This window comes from Leptonotus elevatus, chromosome 1 (genome assembly GCF_054856555.1).
Source record: "Leptonotus elevatus isolate MCC_2025b chromosome 1, RoL_Lele_1.0, whole genome shotgun sequence".
NCBI lineage: Eukaryota > Metazoa > Chordata > Actinopteri > Syngnathiformes > Syngnathidae > Leptonotus > Leptonotus elevatus.
In genome coordinates this window covers 41,156,902-41,180,829 of record NC_141239.1, presented here as the reverse complement: position 1 = coordinate 41,180,829, position 23,928 = coordinate 41,156,902, and the positions used below count along the sequence as shown (strand labels likewise).

Here is a 23,928-nt window from a genome sequence, read left to right as displayed (position 1 = left end):
TTTAGGAATAATTATTGAGAGGTAATTTATTCAATATTTCAAAAGCAGTATTTCCCAAAATATATATAATTTCCCCTTGAGTGATGACAATTAGTACAAATTTATATTAAAACTTAAATTAATTTGATTTAAAACTACAGATTTCATTTCCCTGTGCGGTATTAACATTACTGAAACAAATACTATTTTATATATTTTTAAAATATGTGACATTTTAGTGGGATGAATATTCCAATATATATTTTTCCAAAACATTAAACAAACATTAAGTTGAAGTGTGAAAAGGAATACATTTTAAAAATGTAAATTACATTTGTTTTGCTCTTATGAAAAAAGAAACCTCATAAGATATTGTGAATGCGATATATGCTTTTTATATTATATGTTTATATAGTGCCCTGCAAATGACTGGCAACCTGTCCAGTGTGTCGTTTGAACTAAGATTGTGCGAAATGAATACAGATGATACTAATTTGACATGAGTTCTCATTTTGGGTGTCCCTAGTAGAGCGGCCTTTGTAAGGGTTTTTACTGTTTGCAATTAGATGAAGCCCAAGGTGCTGAATCTTTTTTTAAACAATTCCAGTACATAAATCATAAGCGTTAGTTGCGTAACATCATGTAAAAGGCAGTTTATTGCAACACAAAACATTAGTAATAATAATAATAACAACAATAATAATCTCAGGTTTGAAGCGTACAAAGAAAGAAACAGGCTGAAATAGGAGGTGTTGCGTCACATCCAATGCAGCGTGTTTTGGTTTTACAGTATTGATGTGTGAATTGTGTTGTGATGTCCAAAAGACAAATAAATATGGGAGAGAAAAACAGAGAGCGAGTCAAGGATAATAACGACCACAATTCCTGCTGTACATTCACAGAGAGACATTGGCGGTTGGTCTGGGTGGGAGGGATGAAGTTGAAAGACAAGGAGGGGCGGGTGGGCGTAGTCTCTTAGCTGGGGGAGAGCGCGGGGCTGGGCTCGGCACTGATGTTGACCAGACACTCGCTGGACTTGAGGCTGGTCAGCGACTTGGAGCTCGGCAGCGAGGCCAGAGAGCCGCAAAGGCCCAACATGGACGGCGTGTTGTCCTTTCCTGAAACAACACAGCAAGCACGCGCACTTGTACAAAGCTACCGTTTCAGAAATGTTCAGTGCTACAGACCGGTTAAGGAATTTTTTGTTTTAGTTTTTTTTCTCCATGACCAATGTTCTTGGCCAGGGGCCAAATGGACCTACCTGCCGAGGTCCAGGCAGCGTCTCCATTCTGCCTCTCGTCAGTCCTCTGAGAGTCCGAGTTGAGGCTGATCTCAGCGGAAAGTTGCTCAAAACTGTGGAAACTCCTCCTGTAGGAAGCACAAAAATACATTGCAATGACTTCAGAGAATACGGTGAAAACAAGCATATTCACAAAGCAATAAAATAATTGATTTGTCAACATCTTGATTTTGTTGTGCGAACAGTCAAAATGCAATTACAAATAGACCATGTAGTCAATTTGGCCATTACAATTTGCCGCATGTATTCCTTGTTGCCCATGTGTGATGTCATGAGAGTTTGCGCTAAATAGCTATTTAGGCTAATATGTTAGCCTAAATAGCTTTTTACCCTTTTTAGGGAGGTGTCAATTACGTGTGGGTTCTCTATTCACAGTAGGGCTCAGTCGCTATCCCACCATGAATAGCGGGAATTCACTGTATTCCGTGAGATGCTACAATTGTGATCACCTGCGGAAAAGTTTGACTTCGCCCAGGTGGTCTGTGATGGTGGCCCACTGGTTGATGACGGGGACCGAATGTTTTTTCCCCAGTTGGGATGAGTCACAGGGCATGAGGGACGAGCTTAAAGAAAGATAGAAAATAGACATTCAAGAGTGATCTTCTAAACACTTCTCCATCACGTCGATACCGTGTGCTCCTCAAAGCTGAGGTACTTAAATGTCGTCAAAAGGTTTTCTGTTAGTGTGGTTTAATGCTGTCAATGGACATTCTTTCAGTCATTTTACTTTTGTTTTCTTTGCTTTGCTTCTGAATGCAGTTACTGTAACTGTTCCGTTTGTGTACGGCACATTGAGTTGCCTTGTGTATGAAATGTGTGATAGAAATAAACTGCCGTGCCTTGCCTTGAACTGCACTTTGCGGTCGTCATTGCAGTATAAACAAATTAAATAAATAGAACTTTGTCTTCATTTATTTTATAACCCCCCCCCCCTTCCAAAAAAAACAAACTTAAAGTTGCTCAACGCAGGAAAATGTAATCGCTACCGCTACACGTGGCCCAAAACCCTAACCCTACTGTAAAGATATTTTTAGGCAAATTCCTACATACAGCAGCATTAAAACCCTGATATTTTCTGCTGCCCTCTTTCTCGTCTCACATTTGCGTCGTGATCATACTGACTGGACCTTAGTCGGTTCTCAAAATCTGCTAATCCAATGGAGTGATTAGAGCATACTCAAACCCAAAGGCAAGTATAATTTACACATTCATATGCCAATGCATCTTGTTTCTTTCAAGATGCATTCTGGGAAAAAAAGGTTGTTGTGTGGTTTTAGACTGATTTTTGCTTATTTCAAGTGATGTTTCTGGATGCGTCTCAATGATAAATGAAAGGAGGGCCTACATCAGGGCTGCCAAACTCTGGCCCTTATGATCTATTTTCCTGCATGTTTTAGATCAGTTCCCGTTACTATATCTTGAGGACCAGGGTTGGGCAGCAAAGCCCTAAATTGAATGGTAGTGATTAACAACACGAAAACAAATAACTTCAGCAAGAAAAAAAAAAAACACTTTCAAAAAAATATCCAAAACTTGTGAGCACAGTCAACAACGTGAGTTCCTATGTGCAGTCATTTGGGTTTTTTCCTTTTTATTACACATTAATGGAAATCCTTTCCTAAATTTCTGACAGGTGTACTTGCGGCAAATTGCACATTTCTCAGTACTGCGATTTCTGTCGCAACTCTCACGGCTTGGCATGTTGTTTTCCCTTCAGAAAGCCTTCTTATTTCACAGAGGGCCTCCTTCCTCTCTATGTCCTGTGCGAGTTCCTGCACGTGTCCAATTTTCAGTTCATTTCATTTTGATCATGTACCTGCATGCCTTGAACTGTACATGTGCATTTGCAGCAGCAATGTCCAGGATGTTGTAGAAGACTGTTACTGCACGCGCACTGTGTAAGCACTTCAACACCACATTTCAAATGGTTGTAGTCTGTGATGACACTTGGTTTTCGCGGCAAATTTTCAGGTTCGACTTTGTTATGCGGCGTGCTGAGGAAACACATTTGTCTTCTTTCTAGCGGCATTAAACCCCCCGACGAATGTTTTTCATTGCGCCAAGTAGAGTTGTGTTGCGTTATAGAAGCCTGTTCGCCAGATGCGGGAAAAATAGTCCATAGGGACACAAGTCCTACCTCTGTCCAAAAAGGGTTCCATAAGTCCCAGTCACTGCTGCCATCCAAAATTTCCAAACATATCCAGTTTAGAAGCAGTGTATTGCAGAAAAAGACATCAGACAAGTGTCCTTGACATCAACGCGTAAATAGCGCATCAACTCTTCACATTGTGGATATGATTTCAGGAATGCCGAAGCATTTTGACCAGCTGTCGCCGGTTCTGCCAATCGCTACTTTGAAGAATAGAACGGCTGTGTATGCCATCAAGGAAGGAAGCTTTGCAAACTCTGTCGGTCCTGCGTTGGCTGAACGGCACTGAAGTCCTTAATTTCCCGCTGGACCTAAAGAATGCCATCTTTTGCCGCCTCACAAGGTCCTGCCTAAAGATAACATAAAATAAGATGAAACCTCCATTTACCCGAAAGCGGGGTATTTGTTTTGCATTTGGGAGCATACAGCATATAAAGAAAACCACAAACAGAAGGACACAAACATAGACATTGCTCAAATATAACAGACTAAAAAAGGACAATGTGAATAAATACCTTTTGACCAGCGTCCTCTTGCATTTCTGGGCCTGGAAAGACTTCTGCTCAGTGAGCTGCACTTCTGGGATGAGGAAGTCTTTGCCATTTTGTCTTCATACGCTGCTTGCCTTTCTTGAATTAGGAAGACTTCCTTTTCACACTTTTCGCCCATGAAACATTATGCTGCTACGATGGTGACCACCCTATTGATTGGACCATTTGCTCAAATTTGCGCAGCCTCAGCCAGAAAAAGTGTTAGCAAAACAGAAGAACTTTTGAGTTTCATTAATAATGACAGCGCCTATAGATAAAAGCAGTAGTGTTTTGCCTGAAAGAAGACCACATTTCCCATGAACAAACAACATTGGGACCGTTGGTGAATGGCGTAACACAGTGCTGTGAAATACTCGGCAAGTGTTGCCAGACAGATGACCAGGGGCTCACACCATCTACCAAAAACACTACAGCTTTCATTTACAGAAACTCACCTGGCCTCTAATACATCAACTTCTTCTGTTTTAGTGCCTTTTTCCAGGATTTGGACACTCTCTTTCACATCTCCACTGAGTCAAAATAGAAAATAGGACATGTTGGAAAATAATAATATATTGCCCAAAACAAAAACATTTAGTTCCTGGGAAACACAAAGTACCTAACATGGTCCGACTCTTTTTTTAGGCAGGAAACTATAGGCTTGAGCGGTTGGAGGTGTTGCTTGTGAGGATCAGAAGTTACTTGCTTTTTTTGATAGCTGTAGAGAAATAAATAAGGAGAGAACCACAAAATTATACACACTGGAAATAACGGTACGACATCACACAATGTAATAAAATGCATCTTCTATTACACTAAAGAATTATAGGATAGGAATAACAATAATTAGCAATACAACGTCGGGTATAAATAGGTCACAACATGAAAAAAATATATTATGGAACAACACTATGGCAAATAGTCAGACAAAACAAAAAAAATACCTTGCTATCATCAGACTGATGAAGATCAGTCAAGTGTACTGACGACCTTAGATTGCAACCTTCAAAGTAAGGTGCTTGGTGCTATTGAAGTGACCTATTAAAGACGTTAACAGCTAACACTAATAAACTTTACATGTAGAATTTTAATCATGCAACATTCTCTGTAATATTTGCTACCATCGGTGCAAGGTAGATTGATAGGGTGGTCAGCAGGGCTATGAAATCATAACTTGATGCACATTGCACAGGGTTTTTGGTTTACTGATTATTTTTGAGCAACGCGGTTTGACTTCTTTTGCAATCACTGTAGTCAACAAAAACACAAGAATCTCGTTTTTCTCTGCAACTATTAAAGTCACAACAGGGGTGTCACGAAAAAAATAATAATAATGCGCATGCGCAAGACCGTCCTACCTGCTCTACTGCTCCTCCTAAGGGAACGCCTATCAAATGTGCGTGCGCGAGTTCATCTTCCCCGAACTAATTACTGAAATTATTAAAAAGTTAAAGTTACCTGTCGAGGAGAATCTTTGCAACTGATGCATCAGTAGGAAGTCCAATCTGTGCTTTCAACGTACACCATCGCTCGAAAGAATCTCCCAAAACCACTCTGGTCTTATTTCTCTCTTCCGAAGCCTTTCTCTTCTTCTCATAAACTTCACAGACAGATTTCCTCTTGCAACTTTCAGCCATTTTTAAAGTACGCGGTGAGATCAGTGGAGCTACAATGAATGGCTGAAACCGAAACTCACCGGCTACATAAACACTAAAAGTGCGCATGCGCAGCTAGGAAAGCGCACTCACGACTCCGTTACTGCAACATTTCTCCAGATTGACAGAATGGAGGACGACTAGTTAACGATCCACCGAAAACGCAGCCAAAACACATCCTCGACTGTAACAATCATCAGAAACTATCGTCACGTACACAAACTCAACTGACACAATTATTCAGGACTAATTTATCCAGTCATCATTTATCTTATACAGCACATTTGAGTTCGTTGAATGGCTGGTTGATAACAATGTGGACCTGCTAACTATCAAGCTGATGGCTATTTATTGCTAACACGCAAATTTCCGATAACTAACATTAGCATTATTATTTTTAATTTGAGCATCGAAAGCTACTTACTAGTCCAGCAGGAAGAGAGCCAAGGCAGCGTCGGTAGGAAATCCCTCCTCGTCTTTAAGATCGCGCCACCGAGTGAAAGCCGGGCCAATGTTTATCCTTGACTGTCCTTTTATCCGGCCAGACTCCCTTTTTCTTCTTTTTGTCTCCTCAGACAAAACCCTTCGTTTCTTCGATTGTTTTGCAGCTTCTGCCATAACAGAAGTAACCGTAAAGTCGACTTCCGTCTTTGTAACGAATGGGTGAACGGGGGAAGTGACGTATGCCGTAAAGCACGTCTGTAGTTTTTTTTCTTCTTGTTTTTTTTTGTGGCAGGCTTCTTGCGACCCTTCTCTATGGAGGACCAATACTGCCAAAATTCAAAATAAATAAATTACTAAATAAAAACTGATATAAGAAAACCTAATTTGAAAATTTGGTCAAAATAAATAAATAAATATATATATATATATATATATATACATATATATATTAGCAGCTTTAGGAGGGAAACCCAGACTTCCCTCTCCCCAGCCACTTCAACCAGCTCCTCCGACGGGATCCCAAGGCGCTCCAAGGCCAGCCGAGAGACATAGTCTCTCCAGCGTGTCTTGGGTCGTCCCCGGGGCCTCCTGCCGGTGGGACATGCCCAGAACACCTCTCCAGGGAGGCGTCCAGGAGGCATCCGGACCAGATGCCCGAGCCACCTCAATTGACTTCTCTCAACGTAGAGGAGTAGCGGCTCGACCCCGAGTCCCTCCCGGATGACCGAGTTTCTCACGCTGTTTCTAAGGGAGAGCCCGGACACCCTGCGGAGGAAACTCATTTCGGCCGCTTGCATCCGGGATCTTGTTCTTTCGGTCACGGCCCAAGGCTCGTGACCATATGTGAGGGTAGAAACGTAGATCGACCACTAAATCGAGACCTTCACCACAACGGACCGATACAGAGTCTGCATCACTGCAGACGCTGCACCGAGCCGCCTGTCGATCTCCCGCTCCATCCTGCCCTCACTCGTGAACAAAACCCCAAGATACTTGAACTCCTCCACTTGGGGCAGGATCTCATCCCCGACCCGGAGAGGGCACGCCACCTTTTTCCGACTGAGGACCATGGTCTCGGATTTGGAGGTGCTGATCTTTATCCCAACCGCTTCACACTCGGCTGCAAACCAAACGATTTGGAGATCACGGTTCGATTAAGCCAACAGCACCACATCATCTGCAAAAAGCAGAGATGCAATACTGAGGCCACCAAACCGGAACCGCTTAACGCTTCGGCTGCGCATAGAAATTCTGTCCATAAAAGTTATGAACATAATCTGTGACAAAGGGCAGCCTTGGTGGAGTCCAACTCTCAACCAGTCACATGTAGACTCGTTGGGCGAACTCCCATGCACCCTCGAGGACCCTGCCGAAGGTGTAGAGCTAGTCCACTGTTCCATGACCGGGACGAAAACCACACTGCTCCTGAATCCGAGATTCGAATTCCGGACAGACCCTCCTCTCCAGCACCCCTGAATAGACCTTACCAGGGAGGCTAAAGGAGTGTGATCCCTCTATAGTTGGAGCACATCCACCGGTCCCCCTTCTTAAAAAGGTGGACCACCACCCCGGTCTGCCAATCCAGAGGCACTGTCCCCAATGTCCATGCGATGTTGTAGAGGCGTGTCAACCACGACAGCCCCACAACAACTTTAGGAACTCTGGGCGGATCTCATCCAACCCCGGGGCCTTGCCACAGAAGAGCTTTCCAACCACCTCAGTGACTTCGACCCCAGTCATTAGTCATTTATTTATTTTTAATTTTGGCAGTTTTGGTCCATACTACCAGGACGAAATGTTATTCAAATGAGGGAGAAGTCCTAAGCGTGTCTTGGGTTGGACTCCGTCGTTGCAAACGGCCTTTCATTTGTCGAGTGAGCACATCGGCGAACAAGGAAGTCTCGCAGACTTGAATGGAGAGCTCACTACTTTCTCCTCGTCAAATATAACGTGACCACCGTAACTGTCATGACACACCAGCCCATAAATCTCCAACTATTTATTGTGAATGAAAATGTTTTAAAACTGTACTTCAGTTCTTTTGTTGTAAATATTTTCAACCAAAACGAATTAACTATTTCCGTTATATTTAATGCATCGCTTTGATTCCTGCGCTTGCGCTGTCACTTGCGCCATGTTTTTTTTTCATACTCGCAATGCATTGTGGTCTATATCAACCTGTTTGAGTGAACATCGATGTTCACTACTTTTCAGAGTGCATTGTGGGTAATTTTAAGTACCCTACATTCACGCTACCTGGACATTCGGACACTAGAAAAAGGCGTGACCCCTCAGTAGGGCACTATATAGGGCAGTGGTAGGGAACCCTGGTCCTCGAGAGCCGCTGTCCTGCCTGTTTTCCATGTCTCCCTCCATCAACACACCTGATTGATGAACAAGATCGTTATCAGGGTTCTACAGAGCTTGCTGATTAACTAATCAGTCGAGTCAGCTGTGTTTGAGGAGAGAGACATGGAAAACAGGCAGGACAGTGGTTCTCGTGGACCAGGGTTCCCTATCCCTGATATAGGGAGTAGGGTGCACATTCGGACACAGCCCTCAACTTGTTGTCGAGCAACTCAAGTTGCAAGTTGCGGTGACAGTGGACAAGTTCTCCAATGCAAGCAGGCGAGACTTCCTTGTTGGCCGACCCGCTCACTCGACCATTGAAAGGCAGTTTGCAACGGCGGAGTTCAACCCAAGACACGCTTAGGACCGCCCCCTCATTTGAATAACATTTCATCCTGGCAGTATATACCAAAATTGCCAAAATAAAACAATAAATAAATGACTAAATAAATAAATACATACATAAATACATAAATAAATGACTAAAAGTGAATAGAAAAACAAATATAAAAAATATAATTCAAAAATGTAATACAAATGTATTTATTTATGTGTATATATATATATATAGTTGTTTTTATTTCCATTTATATATTTAAAAAAAAATATATTCAAATTATATTTTTTTATATCCGTTTGTATTTTCAGATTTAGTCATTTAATTATGTAGTAATTTATTTATTTTGAATTTTGGCAGTTTTGGACCTCCATACACCTCAAGTTGCACGGTACGTGCTTAGTGCCAGGAAAAGCGATACAGACCCTCTCAGGCCATGACATGCTAAAGGTGACAATATTTAACAAGTTCTAAGTCCATGTTTCATCAGAAGAGTTGTGAAAATCTTTTATAAAGGTTGAAAAGTTTCTTAGTGTTGCAAAAACATTCAACTAAAAATGTCAAATATGGCCTTTAAACTTTAAGTTCACCTTAATATAACTTAATGCAGGATACCTTGTTATTTTATACATGGGGGGTGGACCATGTAGGAAAAAAAAAGAATGTATCCAGCCTCATATTGTGCTTAAAAGTTGTGTTCCTAAATCCTAACCAGCCATATTAGACATTTTGAGATTACTTAGTTTTAAAAATTTAATAGACCAAAGTGTTTTACAAAATAAAAGAAGACAAAGTTGTATTTATCTTCTTTTTTTTTTGACTATCCGATCTGAACTATGACTTTTGTGATCCGGTGCACCACTAGCTTCAACCAAACAAAATTCTGCAATCTGCACCTTTATCTGAATCTGTGCTAAAATACCATAACAATTATATATATATATATATATATATATATATATATATATATATATATATATATATATATATATAGTTTTAGAAATGTGTCCTTTTTTTGTGTAATTGCGCTTATCCAAACCTAAAGGTCTTGTTCAGACTGCCAGCCAAAATCCGATTTTTAGCCCATCCAGATTGAAACTAGATGGTTCTTTTGTAGTCTTAACAGTCACAAAGCGCATGAAATCCGATTTTTGCGGTAGGGATTGAAACCACATGCAGGACGTAGTTTCATATCCGATTTGGACAGGATGTGTCTCAGTTTGAACAGCTCCAAACAGACGGATGGGATTTGACTGTCCGTGACGTCACTATGCGACGCAAACCGAAATGCCCCAGCGCTTTCAGTATCCCATCGTTTCCACCTACCCGACTGGTTCATCACATGCTACAGCAGTCAGACGCCGAGACGGCTCTGCTGCCCCGTTGGTTACAGTTTACGTTACTTACACAAATGCTGAAGCCGGTCCTGCTACCCCATCAGTTCTTCGCATGCGCAACCGGGACTGGTCGTTTAAAGCAAACAAACAAACAACGCTTTAACACGTTTGCGAGGTGCAGGCAGTGTGAAGTGTTAAACAAAAATACGACGTCAAACACTACATGCGCTGGGCAACGCCCCGTTCGACTTCGTTGCTACAGCAGCCTGTCAGATGGGTCTGTTATGTGGCCCAGTCTGAACAGGGCCAGATTGGATATGGACACTTACTAAAAACAATCGGATTTGAGGAGGAATCTGATAGGAATCAGATATGCCTGAGGTCTGAATGCAGCCAAAATCAAAGGACATTGTCTCACAGCTGAGCCTGCAGCTCCAACACCACGGCCTCCAGCTCCTTCTTCTCACGCTGACTCTGTGAGGTCAGCTCGTCGACTTTGGTCCTCAGACGCTTGTTGTCCGTCTCAACGTTCTTTAGCTGCGACTCGCGAAGGCGTACCAGCTCCTCCAAGTAGCCCTGAATATCACGCCGGGAAGGAAAGTGATTGTTTTTTTGGTTCGTAATAACAAACGTGTCAAAGTTGATACTTGAGTTTTGAGTGATATTATTTTTCTTGAAAAGCCAGATGTATACAGTAAGCCCAAGGGGTATTGGGACCAGGCCCTGCCAAATTGTTTTTGTTTTGTTCAATAAAGGTTTCAGTTTCAAAGAAAATGTTGTCCATTATTTAATGGTTCAGGCTTACATGGTGAACTAAAATGAATATACAGCAACGCCTCACGGTTCAGTATTCACAAATTCACCTGTTTAAGACCACTTTTTTTTTAACCTATCACCAGCTATTGAATGAAAATGTCATCTATTTGCAGCTGTTAGCGATTTTTTGCACCCTTTCTGTAATGGCCTAAGATGGCACAGAAGCATTGCCTATGAAAAGTAGTAATTTGTGTCAATGAAGTAGCTTGAAGTGATAGACCCCATTGACCTTTGTATATCAGCCTTTGTATATCTAGCCTGGGATGTCAGCAGACGTTACACAGAGTGTGTGTGTAGGTCAGGGGTGCTCAAGTTCGGTCCTCGAGAGCCCCTATTTAGCCTGTTTTCCATGTTTCTCTCCACTAGCACACCTGATTCATGATCAGGATCGTTATTAGGCTTATGCAAAGCTTGCTGATTAGCTGATCATTAGATTCAGCTGTGCTGCAGGAGGGAAACATGGAAAACAGGCTGGACCAATTTATTTGTGCCAGTCCAGCCCACTACTGCTGATAGATTATTAGAGAACGGAAAATAGTAGAATCGAACTTCATTTGATAGATTATTCTGTTGCCTGCTGAATATTCTATGGGTTTTGAAAAATCTGCAAAAATGCTCTAAAATCACTGGCAGTGTAAATGGCTGGCTTTGAATGGGTTGTAATGATTGGAGATTGTGGTATATGTATAGATTGTTTAAAAGGCAATTCTAAACATTTTGATGCAGTGATCAATTATACATTCCATAGCTGGGCTTGGACACTCCCCCACGAAAGTCTTTCTGTATCACATTGTTTTTTTGTTTTTTTTACCTTCTGGGCGTATACGATCTTAAATCTCTGCTCCATCTTGCGGCACTTGTTGCTCCAGCTCTCCTCATCGGTGACCAGCGGGATGTAAGGATGCTCTGGGACGCTCTCCTCACTGTTGCTGCTGTCTACGCTGCGCCTGTCCTCGTCGTCACTCAGGCAGTCATAGCTGCGGCGGATCAGTTAGTGTGTTAGTGACACATGCTAATTGGTAAGTTAATGGCAAAAAGGCTTAATTACCTCTGAGTGAACTTCAAGTAGGGAGTGTAGTCAATCACTGCTGGGGACTTGCCGTCCAACGTTTCCCCCTTCAGGCAGAAACTACACGGACAAAATTACATTTTTAGGCATATTTCATTTTCTCTGTCAATGTGTCCTCTAGCAAGGAAATTATATTGGTTAGGTAGTGACCAAATGTGAAAAATTATTTGATCCACCACTTGAGTTGGATCTGGTTGGTTACTACCCTACTTTCAAGCACACTGAGATGACTAATTGAAATTCCTGAGCTATGGTAGCCAATAAGTAAAGGGGGAAAAAAACAGGGCAACGACTCGGCAAAAGGTGTGGCCCACAGTAACATTAAACTTTGATGTCAAGAAGGGGGACGCAAAATATCCTGTGGGCCACAAATGACCCCTGGGCCGCAAGTTTGAGACCCCTGTTTTAGTAGTTTGTACCTAATTTGGCGCTAAAACTCACCTGAAGTCAATGGCGCTCAGTCCAATGAGCATGCCAGTCAGCACCGTGGCCTCCTCCCTCAGCATGATGGCGCCATCATCGTAGAACCTCCTGTCAACACAAAAAAAATGTCACAATCAATGAAGAAACAAAATGGTGGCCAGAGCTAGTGATTAACAGTTTAAACAATAATGAAAATGCTAGCAGTCCAGTTGGCAGCCATGTTTTTCCTTTACGTTTTGAGGTTGGAACCAGGACATTTTTTATAGGCTCCTAAACACAGCAGTAGCCTATCTTGTTGTTCTGGTGTTCCTCAGGGCAGATGATTTGGTGAGTAACTGCCCCACCCAACACAAGTGGACTGTTGCAGTGAAACTAAATGAATTAACTTGATCCCAATGTAAGAGGTGAAAATAAATTGTTCAATCTGGACCTGTATCTGGATCTGGTTAGCCACTAACGTACTTGGTGCTAAGGACTATTGAACTGTAACAACTAAATGTTATGTAAATGTGTAAATAAATTCCTTGAAGCAGACGCATATTTAGGCCATATTTGGGGGTGCTTCAGATCCACCTCGACCCCTCCCCTGCTTATAAGCAGACGAGCGGAGCGAGTCGTCCTCCTCAGTCCAGTCACAGGGTATGTCTCTCTAATTGAGTGAAAGTGTTCCTTCCTTTTACCAGGATAGGGGGTTAGGGTTTTTGCTCTTCAATCATGTTGCTACGTGCTAATGAGGGAAACAACTGTTCATATGAATGTCTCTAGCGTGTGTGGCGTGCGTGCGTGGTGTGTGTGTCTGCACAGAAAAAAAAACTAGCCTCATGAGGTAGGTCATGGACACAAGATTGTTTTTCAACAAACAAAACCTCCATTTTAAAGTATTTGACAAGATGTAAAAAGGCGCAAACAGTGCTAAAGTCAATTTGTTTTGTTCATGTTTTATGTGTGTCTGTACTTCACCCATTCACAGACTTGTACATGCATTATTATTATTTTGTAGATTCAATCACATTTCTTTTTTTGATGTGTATGTAATGTATGTTTTTTATATAACATAGTACAGACAAGTATAGTAAAAAAAACAATCATTCTGTATTAAGTTAATATCTGTAAACATATTGTATATGTTGTGTGTTTCATTTAAAAGAAAATTTCAAAAACAAGTCCAAGGTCCATTTTTGTTAATTCTCACTGTAAACTGTGGGTAGCTGGTTTGCTCCAGAAACATGCATACTGTCAATGCGTATGTTGAGGAGCTGTTGTATCAAAAAGAGTACCCTTCTCAAGAAATTAGGGTTGGGATATGTTTATATTTGAAGTCCTTTACTCCTTTGCATAACTTTATTAGATTCGGTTTACTTACTGACTTCCCATGTAATTTTTGGAGCGGGAAGTAACCCTAAACCACGACAAGCTACCTATCACACCCATTGTGAATAACTAAGTTGTTAATCTACTAATCAGAAGATGTTCCAGTCATAAATGGTTAAATAAAAAGGCTATTGTAAAGATATTTACGGGTTAGTTGTTACAAAGAGCAGCTTTAAGATCCGATTTCCCAGCCTCCAGGAACACAATGTGATATTTACCTGGTCGTTCTGGTGTCCTTCAAGGCAGTGGACACGTATTCAGATAGGCGTTTCTCCATTAGCGCCACTCGAATCCATGCTCGGCCCTGAAAAAAAAAAATGTCAGAGACAGAACCACATGCACACGTACTGAGGAATCCTTGCCTTGGCTCGAGACGTGCTGATGTTCTCGATGTTCTCGATGCTGGCGATGCAGTTGTTGTGCACCTTGCCACAAGCCAGCCGGATGTACTCCCAGAAGCTGCGCTGTCCATCTGAGCTGAACCAGCTGGCCGAGCCTGATTAGCAGAGATGACAAAAGTACACAATGTACTATTGTAAAAGTAGACATACCTGCACTATTAAACTGAAAAAATGCAGACTCTGAAATGCACTAAAGGATAAAAGTACAAATGGTATTTACTGTGAATTATATACCTGTTTTGATGCAGCCACAATAAAACACTTGTCTGCAAACAATTCTAGGCAATTTCCTTCTTTTATTAACTTACATAGTATTCGCAACGTTATGTTCCATTTTGTTTTTTCCAGGTTACACGGGTGAATTTTTGACATTGTCCTTTTTAGGCAGGTACAAGACAAATCACAATCACCACTCATAAGTCTTGTAGCCAGCAACATCAAACAATTTAAATAATACGGCCACGGATGGGAAAGATCTTGCTTCTTGGGTTCTGTTGACATCATCGTTAATGAGTTCACATTGATTCCTCAATATCGCTGCTGTTTTTTGATGGATTTTATTTATCTGTTTTTACGTCATGTCGTCATCCACAGAGGCTGAAAACGGCATGCGTATTTTGACAAAGTAAAGCGTATAAAGTAAAAAGTCATCAGAAAATAAATACGTACAGATAACTGATAAATCTAGTGACGTACAGCGACAACATATTTATACTGTCAAATGAAATGTTTTGTGTTTCATTACTTTCCACCAGCACTAGTTGGACTGAGTGGTACTACAGGTGCAGGAACATCAAAACTTGCTCACTATCTTTCTCTGGGGATGTTTTTCATTACCTTTAAAGCGGTGGCTGAGAATGTGCTCCAAGATGGCAGCAAAGTTGACAAACTCTTCGGCTGAGTCATCGATGGGCTCAGCCGTGTACTTCTCCAGGAGAGTCTTGACCGAGAACCTAAACATAAACAGAAGAGTCTTCTTTAGCTGGGTACTGTATCCAGTGGACAAATGTGCTACTGTACATTGCTATGAGGCCGTGATGGTGGCGGCGGCTTTTTTGTTAGGGTGGAGGTAGGGGGGTGCGCACCATCTTATCCCTGAGGTCACCCCAATTGTCTTGTGTGCCACACAAAGCACCCCTTCAGCGTTATCATGACAACAATACAATTAACCCTCTGTCCTTGCAGCCTTTGTGCACACACTGAGCTTCCAGGTCCTTTTGTGCCCCGCTTACAAAAAAAAAAAGAAGAAAAGAAAAAAAAGATCAAATTCTTCCCTCCCCCTGATCGGAGCTATTTAGGGCTGCTGCAGATTTAGTTTAGCTGTGGATCAGAAGGGTATCAAAAAAGGGCGACAGCCATGCACCGCGCATGCTAGGAGTCGCCAGCTACTCGCTTCCGGGGCGATGGGCAACACCAGCATCACCGAGGGTAAGACCGCCCTGGCCGTGGGAAGCACCTCCATCGCCAGGGGGAAAACCACTGTCGCCATGGGGAAATCCTCCATCTTCCGTGGCATAACCACCACTTCCATGGGAGATTCCACCATCCAGAGGCAGAAGACCACCGTGGCTCTAGGTCGGGCCAGCTTCAGTCGAGGGACCACCACCACCTCCATCCGCAAAGCGCTTATGCCCAAGCGCAGGAACACCTAGATGGAGCAGACCCTGGGAGCCAGCGCTGCAGATAACAAGTCCAAAATAGACTCTGAGAGCGAGTGGAAGACCAGCTATTCATCCAGCAGGACCTCCTTCAGCAAAGGCAAAGTATCCCTGCTGAGCACCAAGTACGCCGTCTCCTGGGGCCAATTCTCCATCTCCTGGAACAGAAGCACGCTAACACTGGGAAAGAGCGGAGTAGCAGTGGGCAAGACCTCGGTCACGCGAGGTGAGACCACCAGCTCCATCACCACGCTGAACTTCACCCACGGGACCAAGTGTGCATCTGTGGTCAGGACCACCCTCAGAAGGGGCGACAAGACTCACAGCCATGTCTACTGGAATTACCGGCCGTGAATCAAGTATGTAACAAAGAAAAACGCAGAGATGTCTGTCTGAATCCGGTATGTACTCACCCCCCAAAAAACAGAAAAAAAACATGGACATGTTGCTCTGGTCTGTTTCAATCAGGTCAGTTATGGTGCTTGGTTTGAGAGTGTAGCGAGGTATGATGGTGTATCAGCAAGTTGACAGAATCGGGTTTAATCAATGAGATGTTTAACTGTGGATGAGGGATGTGTGAAAAGACAAGAGTGCACTTTAATCAACAACCCTTTACAGTTTTATGTTTATAGTTGGCTTGACTGTTTTATTTTAAGTTTTGACCCACCACACTATTTCTAACGTGTTTTAACTCTGCTTGTCTTGGCTTTGTGTCTGTAATGACTTGCAAATGGATAATAAAATCCATTTCAATGAACTGCATGGAAAGACATTTCGAGGTGTTTTTGAGTTATTTCAAACGTTTATCCTTGGAACAATGGTGCAGAACAAAGTGATGTCACCGCAAGATTGTACACCAACCCCGACACCCCACCACTCTCAACAATGTTCCCGGTGTCATCAGGTCCACAGGACAATTGCACAACTGTCCTGGGTCGCACCCCCAGCCCCTCACCCTCACGATAGGCAGTCTCCAACCTACGGGCTGCCTCTGTCCATTCACAGCGACTCCCGGGTGGTATGCGGCCTTCCCGAGCCCACGTCCAGCAACTCAACGAAGGCTTTATGTCGGTCGAGGGTCTCTCTGCATTCTGGTGGGTTCACGATCGTCGCTGGCGTTACTGCTGCGTTTGAGGGCTTGCAGAGCGGGCGTTCAAGCTGCATGAGCGTGCCATGCTCACCGTGGAGTAAGACCCAACCGCAGCCAACAATTCTGGGTCCAGACGACGAGGAGCTCGGCCTCAATGGGCAACACCAGCTTCACAGAGGGCAAGACTGCCCTGACACTGGGCAACACCAGCATCAAGCGTGGCAAGAGCAAGCTGGCCCTGGGCAACACGTCCATCTCTCGAGGCAAGAACACCACCTCATTGGGCTCCTCCACCATTACCAGTGGCAAGACCAAGATCTCCTTAGGCGGTGCCTCCTTCAGCCGGGGCACCACCACCACCTCGTTTCGGAAAGTCTTGTTCCCCAAACGCAAGACGCTCTAGGCAGGGAGGGGGGAAATGCCACGAACATCTGCAACGGGCCTTCTACAACCAGAAACAAAAACTGGATTCAATTAAATGTTGGTGCCTTGACTGTTTTCTGGACCACATCGGATAAGTCAAACAGGTCAGTGGTGTCTTATTTCTACTGAAAGAAACTGGTTTAGAGAGCTATGCATGGTTCCTGTCAGTATCCAGATGAAACCAAAAAAGGTGGCTTGGACCCCAGTGTTTCCCAACCTTTATCTATATACATAGAGGATATATAAATATAGACTGGTGTGGCACAGCACCCTGTTTGGAAATCACTGGTTTGAGAGGTAAGCATGAATTCTGCCAGAACCAAGAAAGTTAGATTAGTGAGCTGGTTCCTGTCAATATCCAGAACCAAGAAAAGTGATTTATAGAGCTAAGCATGGCTACTGTGAGTATCAAGGAACCAAGAACTCTGCAGGATGACAGGCATTATGGCTCAGACGGTATGTTCTGTAAAACCGTGTAAAACCCCATCCAAGAGGCATCACTGGTGGTCCTTGGACCTAGTTTAGGAAGGACTTCTGTACTAATCAGAACATATAAGTTATTTCAGTATGGCATACAATGTGTTAAGTGGGCGGGCGGCCAACTATTATAAATGACCTTGTTGACCAGATTTGGCCTTCCTCAGAGTCCAAAGGGGACCTGCTGGTGGAGACTAGCAGCATGCTCTTGGTACCATTCGACACAGAAAAACAACAGCTTGTCTTTCTGAAAAGCTTCTTTTGTGTTCACCCCCTCAACATACACAACCCACTCTCACTCTGCTTTGAGCAGAGCCCGGCCCACTCACGGCTCGCTTTAAATGCCCTCTTGTTCTCCCGTCGCACCCTTCTACTGTACAATGGAACCTCTGAGGTCGAACACAATCTGTTCCGGAACCCCGGTAGAGCTTTTTTTGTTTAGACCGTTTATTCTTTTGGTGGCGAAAATGCCAAAGATAAATCCTTTGATGCTTTCTGAACGGAGCTCTTGTGAGGTACTTCAGACCTTTTTTCCATTGCTTGACAGCAACTGAGCTTGCCATAGGGGTGCAACGGTAAAAATCATAGTTTGGGACGTTGGTATCTCGGTTTTAATGTCAGCATTTGATACATATTGAGGACAATAAGTTAAACAGCAACAGATTTGACTATATATATTTTCTATACCGCTCATCCTCACTATGGTCGCAGGTGGGCTGGAGTTCTTTCCCAACTGACTTCGGTGAAAGACCGAGTATATTCTGAACAGGTTGCCAGCCAATCACAGGGCATGTATAGACAAAGAAGCATTGACACGCACGTTCACACCTATTGACAATTTAGAATGAGCACAGCATTCATGCTTTTAGGATGTGGGAGGAAGCTCGAGTACCCCGAGTAAAACCCATGTGAGCACGGAGAGAAGATGCTAATTTCAAACTGCAGAGTGCCGACATTTGGACACAGAACTTAAGAATCGTGGGGCAGACATGCCGCACACAATAATGGCGTCTGAATTGAAACATAAACCACTGCTAAAACCTGATCTTCTTCCACTAGCCAGAGGGTGAGCTACACTATCTTTATTTGTTAAGTGGCTGGGTGGCTGGAGTCCAATGTGTTACCATAATGTACGGTACCTCTACTTTTTTCAATTGTTTGTGTTTCTATGATCACAAACAGGTACGATAAGGTAATGTTTGTCACAGTTAGTCAGTCTGGGTTCCAAGCTCTAAACCAGCTGGCATAATAGACCACTGCTGGTCGCTCACTGAATAGATTCACATCATTACTGAGTTTAGCCTTAAGTATAGTATTAAGAAGTGTAATAGGCTGATATAGGAGGTCCCAAATCGTACCCCATTTTGAGGACAGTGAAATTAAAGGTTCTGCTGTACTTACTAATACTATATTGGCTTGATGCTAACCCATACCAATCTTTCAATTCTTCCCAGACTCCCTCGAACAAACTCCCCTCATCTGCTCTTTCTCTCTCTGTCTACTTCTTCTTCTTCTCTATTTTTCAGTCACATTTGCAGCAGACGATGATGAAGCAGGGCCCACCCGTCAGGTGGACGGTCTGAGGAGACGTCCAAGAGAATTAATGGCTGATGAATAATTCAAGAACTTTGGGTCAAAGCCAAAATCGAACGTGTAACTCCGGTCGGGTGTGTCTCCCATATTATAGAGTGCCTTGGCAAGTGTTAGGCTGTTGGTGGACGTGCGGAAAGAACAAACAGGCGAGGTGGTCAGGAGGAATGTTGGAAATTGGTTGGATCAAGGAGAATGAAGAACCTGTAGAAGCCTCTAGTGGCTTTAAATTATACACTATAGAGAGGGGGGGAAATCAGGCCACGACTATTCCAGACATGCACGTTCCAAAGTGTGAGGGATGGAGAAGAATGAAATACTATAAGAAGCTTCTAGTGTATTTAAATAAGACACTGAAGTAGGGGAGAAATCGGGCCACAACTATATCAGAGAAGTTCCACAGAAAATTCATGAGATTACCTCTGAAAGTCAGAACAGAAGATGTGGACAAATTAGAGTCGTAGAGCACGATTGTTCCATTTCTAAATTGGCACCACATCTTTCATCTTCAATACTCAGAATGGCACTTAGAAACAGCTGTTAAAACAATCAAGACCATATTGTGAATCCCTGGCACCAACTATAGCAAACGTCCACCTATTTGGGTCACGATTCAAAAATTTGATATCAGCGATCGCCATATTTTTTGTGCTCTTTCTGTAACACCATAAGATGACACAAGGTACCGCCAAAAGGGTTGGCTTGTAGGACAGTAGTAATTAGTATTTTTCCAGGTTGTGAATAAAACTTCAAAACCAATAAGATAATATTTATTTTGAATGGCAATTTGGGTGGATTTTGATTTGTGGTTCACTGTATTCAAGATTTCAGTCACCTCCAAAACCCAGGGAGGCACAAATCTCACAGCTGTTAGAAAGCAATGAAGAAAAACCATGGTGTGAATTCCTGTTATTTTTCAGAAATTGTGTTGTGATAAGATTGTATTTTATGAAGAAAACAAATATTTCACAGTCTGATGGCCACATTTTTCTCTCCACCATCTCTCCACTGCTGTCGTTTGTTTCCTAGGTTCACCAAGTCCCTCGCCGCCGGCACCAACAGCGTAAACAAAGCGTCCAAAACGTCTTGTAACTTATAAGTTGCATAAACAGCCCCCTGACCTGTTGCTAACACCAACAGCAGCAGAGCCCAGTGACAGTGGACATCAATTTTTCCCCTGTCCTCCCTCACAAGTCTTCCACACTACTTTCTGGTTTTCCCAAGATGTCATCACACGATGCCTTTATGGTGGCTTTTGATGCCCCCAATAACTACTTCACAGTTCACACTTTGACGTTTTGGTATGTTTTCCCCTCAATTCCATACAAACAGGTCCTATAGTAAACAATTTTTTTTAGAGCTACACCAAGATACCAAAAATGCTAATTTCATTGAGGATGTTCATGGAACAAAACATTCAAAATGATAAGGATTTGGTTTAAGGTTAGGGGATTCAGTTAAGGGTGAAGAGATTACGGTTAGAGTTAGGGCTAGGTTAGGAGACGGGTTTACGGTATAATGTATAAGGTTAGGATTATGAGATTTGGTTTGAGTTTTGGGGTTCCAGGGCTAGTGGGTTATGGTCTGTTATGGATCTTTGTCTAACATCTGTAGCTAACAAATATCATGGTCGACAAAAATATAATCTTCTTGGGGGAGGTAAACCCAAATCTTCAACTGGCACAAAATATGTATTCCAAACCAAAAACAAATACTCACGAAATTGGTGGTTGCAGCAAAATAAAGTCTCTTAGTAGCCAATAAAAGAAAAGAAAAAGTGATTTTCGGCTTTTCCATGAAAATGCTCCTATTGTGTATTATAACACAATGTCATTACACTTGTAATCTGGCAAGCGCCACAGTTTGGGAATCCCCAGTCCATTAACCTAATCACTAACATCCACTTAGGAGCAGCAAGTGGGCCACGTCACTACTCAGACCAGCTGACGTGCCGCCCTCCCGCCGTTGCCCAACCCGTGTCAACTACTTGAATCGCCTCCATGACCGACATGTGCGAGGAGGCAGCGGGACTCATGACTGCCGCTCATTAGACAGTGGAAAGAGAAAAAGAGTATCAACAATACTGATGGAAATGTGCATGTGCTTGCTTTGTTGGTGTGTCTCGTCCTTGTGCTCTGTTCTCATTACGGTTATTGATATAAAAAAAAAGTGCTTTAACGGATCTTAGAACAGTCTCACGTCTTTTTTGTGCACTTGCTAATCTCCAAAAAGAGGTTAATTTTCTTTTTTTGCCCCCTGTGACTTTGTGTGCTTCATTGTTTGTGGCGCTAAAAAAAAAGCAGGAAGGTTTGATTACTGGAATAAAAACTCTTGATGATGTGTCTATTTTTGACTTTGTGTCTGTTATTCTTGTGGAGACAAGTCAGACATTTATTTTTAACACTACTTATGACACTGGATTGCAAGGTCAAATATTATTCAAATGGAAGTATAGAACGGGGTGGGCAAAACTGATGATTGATTAATTATAGATTACTATAAAGTAGTTTTATACATATTATTTTAAAGTGATATTGCTGGGTAATAAAGTTGCATTTTCCGATTTTATATTTTTGGACATTTAACATTCCTATGCTATTTAATAAATAAATAAATTGTAGGGGTGCACCGATCACCGATCCCCAATCTTTTAAAAAGTCTGACCTGCAGATCCCGATTTTTATCGATACAGATTATTTTTTTATTACAAGCAACATATACCTTCAGTGTTCCAATCTTGTTTTATTGGAAAACATTGAACAATATCGGTGAAATAATACAAATGCGTTGTTTTAACTGCACATGAAGTAGTTCTCTCAAATAAAAATGAAAATCCTATTAGTCATCTCCGCAGAACAGGACAGTGGCTGACTTTTTCAGACCTCTGAGGAGGGAGATGAGATTGGTGAAAAAGATGAGTTTATTTTTAAGGGATCGGCCGATCACCGATCTTCCAAAATTAAGGAAATCGGGGCAGATAAATCGGCAGGCCGATCGATCGGTGCAGCCCTAATAAATTCGACTTTAACTCAACTTATCTTTATACTCACCAATAGATTAAAACTTTCTTACTCACACTCAAGTAATTATTTGGAGGAGTATTTTTTATTTATTTTTACATTAACTTCATTCTTTGTTTTTTTAAGTAACAGTAATCTTGGCTACTCTACACTCTGATCACGCTCTGCACCCACTTGGCCAATCAGCTCCCAGTATGGCATTGGTTTCTCCCACTTGTTTTCAGATGTCCACATTCTACTGCCAGTCCTCCCGGAAGTCGCCAAATATCTGACGTCATGGCTGCAAAGCAGGCCTTGTAAAATAAGCCGGGTGGAGGAGAAGCTCCGTTTGCAACGGCCGTATGACGTGATGCGTGCACAACACAGCCATGACCTCTCATGATCATGATGGCCATGATCATGATATATAGGACACACCAAAAAGGGAAAGATGGAGGGGGAGGAGACTTTGCACGCCCTTGTCCCATATAAGCGGTTCACGTCACTATGATGGAGGAGCTGTATTTCCTTTACATGTTAAATAATTGTTTGTTAATAGCCTAATATATAGGCATGATTCAGCAGGTGTGATTAAAGGAAAAGTGGTAATTGGAGATATTTGGGAATAATTAAAACAAAGGTATGAACTTGAGGAACATTCGGCTAATTGATATCATTTAATGTTTAAAAAAAAAATGTATATAATATAAAATACAAGCATGATTCAGAAGGTGATATTAAAGGAAAAGGGGCGGCATTTCGAGGTTAAAGCCACGAGACGTTTAATACTTGCCAATTATTTTTAACATTAAACTAAATGTGGTCTTTATTGCGCAGTGCGTGGACATTATTGGGGAGAAATTATTATCCTGGATGCATGTCGTGATATACCTGCACACAGTGATGAGGTTCTTTCTTTCCACACCGACGCTCCGGGCGGACGCCTTCTTCGACGTCAGCCCCATAGCCATTGCTGTGTGCATGCAGCCGGGCTCCATCCGTCCATCCAGCAGCGGCGGCGCCGGGAGCTGTCCGCACCCGACAACAGCCCCCGCCTTCCCTCCACCGGGCCCTGTGTTCGACGTGCAGCCGCTGTCCTGTGCGGAAAGTCGGCTGATGCTGCGGCGTGCGGATGCTGCTGCTGAGTCTGGAGGTCGAAACCATAAAGTACACAATATTTAAATACACTAGTTCCGGTTGTGTGCTTCAGAATAAAATTTAAAAACTCACAGAAAGTGTTATTTTCTCTGCAGTTGCGGTTTCATACAAGATATATCTTCAGGTTAATGTTGTGCTAAATTTTCTTATGTTGTTGCGAAGGTTGGAGGTCAAAAATCTTAATAGCACAATTTGAAATATCCCTGGTTCTGTGCTTCAAAATAAAACCGAAACCCTGACAAGAGTACAGTAGTGCAATTCTAGTTGTACTTCATTTTCGTTTTACCTCATTCGTAGGTTTACAAAGTCTAAATTATATTAATTTTGTTTCGTTTAGCCTAGTGAATCGACTTTTTACCGCCAACAGTTAAGA

The 23,928-nt window shown here is 42.5% G+C and overlaps 1 protein-coding gene and 2 long non-coding RNA genes across 8 annotated transcripts; 2 read left to right on the top strand and 1 right to left on the bottom strand.

Annotated features, from left to right (window-relative positions):
* Nucleotides 1-617: 617 nt before the first annotated feature.
* On the bottom strand, nucleotides 618-23,928 carry rundc3aa (RUN domain containing 3Aa). Of its 5 annotated transcripts, XM_086058688.1 has the most exons (14): nucleotides 23,628-23,919; nucleotides 23,289-23,544; nucleotides 14,998-15,113; nucleotides 14,122-14,255; nucleotides 13,978-14,063; nucleotides 12,407-12,496; nucleotides 11,945-12,025; nucleotides 11,708-11,873; nucleotides 10,499-10,656; nucleotides 4,578-4,676; nucleotides 4,414-4,488; nucleotides 1,729-1,842; nucleotides 1,241-1,347; nucleotides 618-1,097 (listed from the first exon to the last, which is right to left on the bottom strand). In XM_086058688.1, exons 2-14 carry the CDS (start codon nucleotides 23,393-23,395, stop codon nucleotides 955-957), a joined length of 1,476 nt encoding a protein of 491 aa, XP_085914814.1. In that variant the 5' UTR covers nucleotides 23,396-23,544; nucleotides 23,628-23,919; the 3' UTR covers nucleotides 618-954. The 5 variants fall into 5 exon arrangements, 3 of the variants coding, with proteins under 3 accessions (XP_085914814.1, XP_085914822.1, XP_085914835.1); XR_015090466.1 differs by lacking the exons at nucleotides 618-1,097; nucleotides 1,241-1,347; nucleotides 1,729-1,842 and adding exons at nucleotides 1,851-3,778; nucleotides 3,944-4,163 and having other exon boundaries at nucleotides 23,628-23,928; XR_015090475.1 differs by lacking the exons at nucleotides 618-1,097; nucleotides 1,241-1,347; nucleotides 1,729-1,842 and adding exons at nucleotides 1,851-3,778; nucleotides 3,944-4,128 and having other exon boundaries at nucleotides 23,628-23,927.
* On the top strand, nucleotides 15,458-21,744 carry LOC147182228 (uncharacterized). The gene is made up of 2 exons (XR_015090464.1): nucleotides 15,458-16,177; nucleotides 20,428-21,744. It is a non-coding gene; the product is annotated as an uncharacterized LOC147182228 (long non-coding RNA).
* LOC147182227 (uncharacterized) lies at nucleotides 16,171-21,744 on the top strand. 2 transcript variants are annotated; one of them, XR_015090463.1, is made up of 2 exons: nucleotides 16,171-17,435; nucleotides 20,428-21,744. It is a non-coding gene; the product is annotated as an uncharacterized LOC147182227 (long non-coding RNA). The 2 variants fall into 2 exon arrangements; XR_015090462.1 differs by having other exon boundaries at nucleotides 19,335-21,744.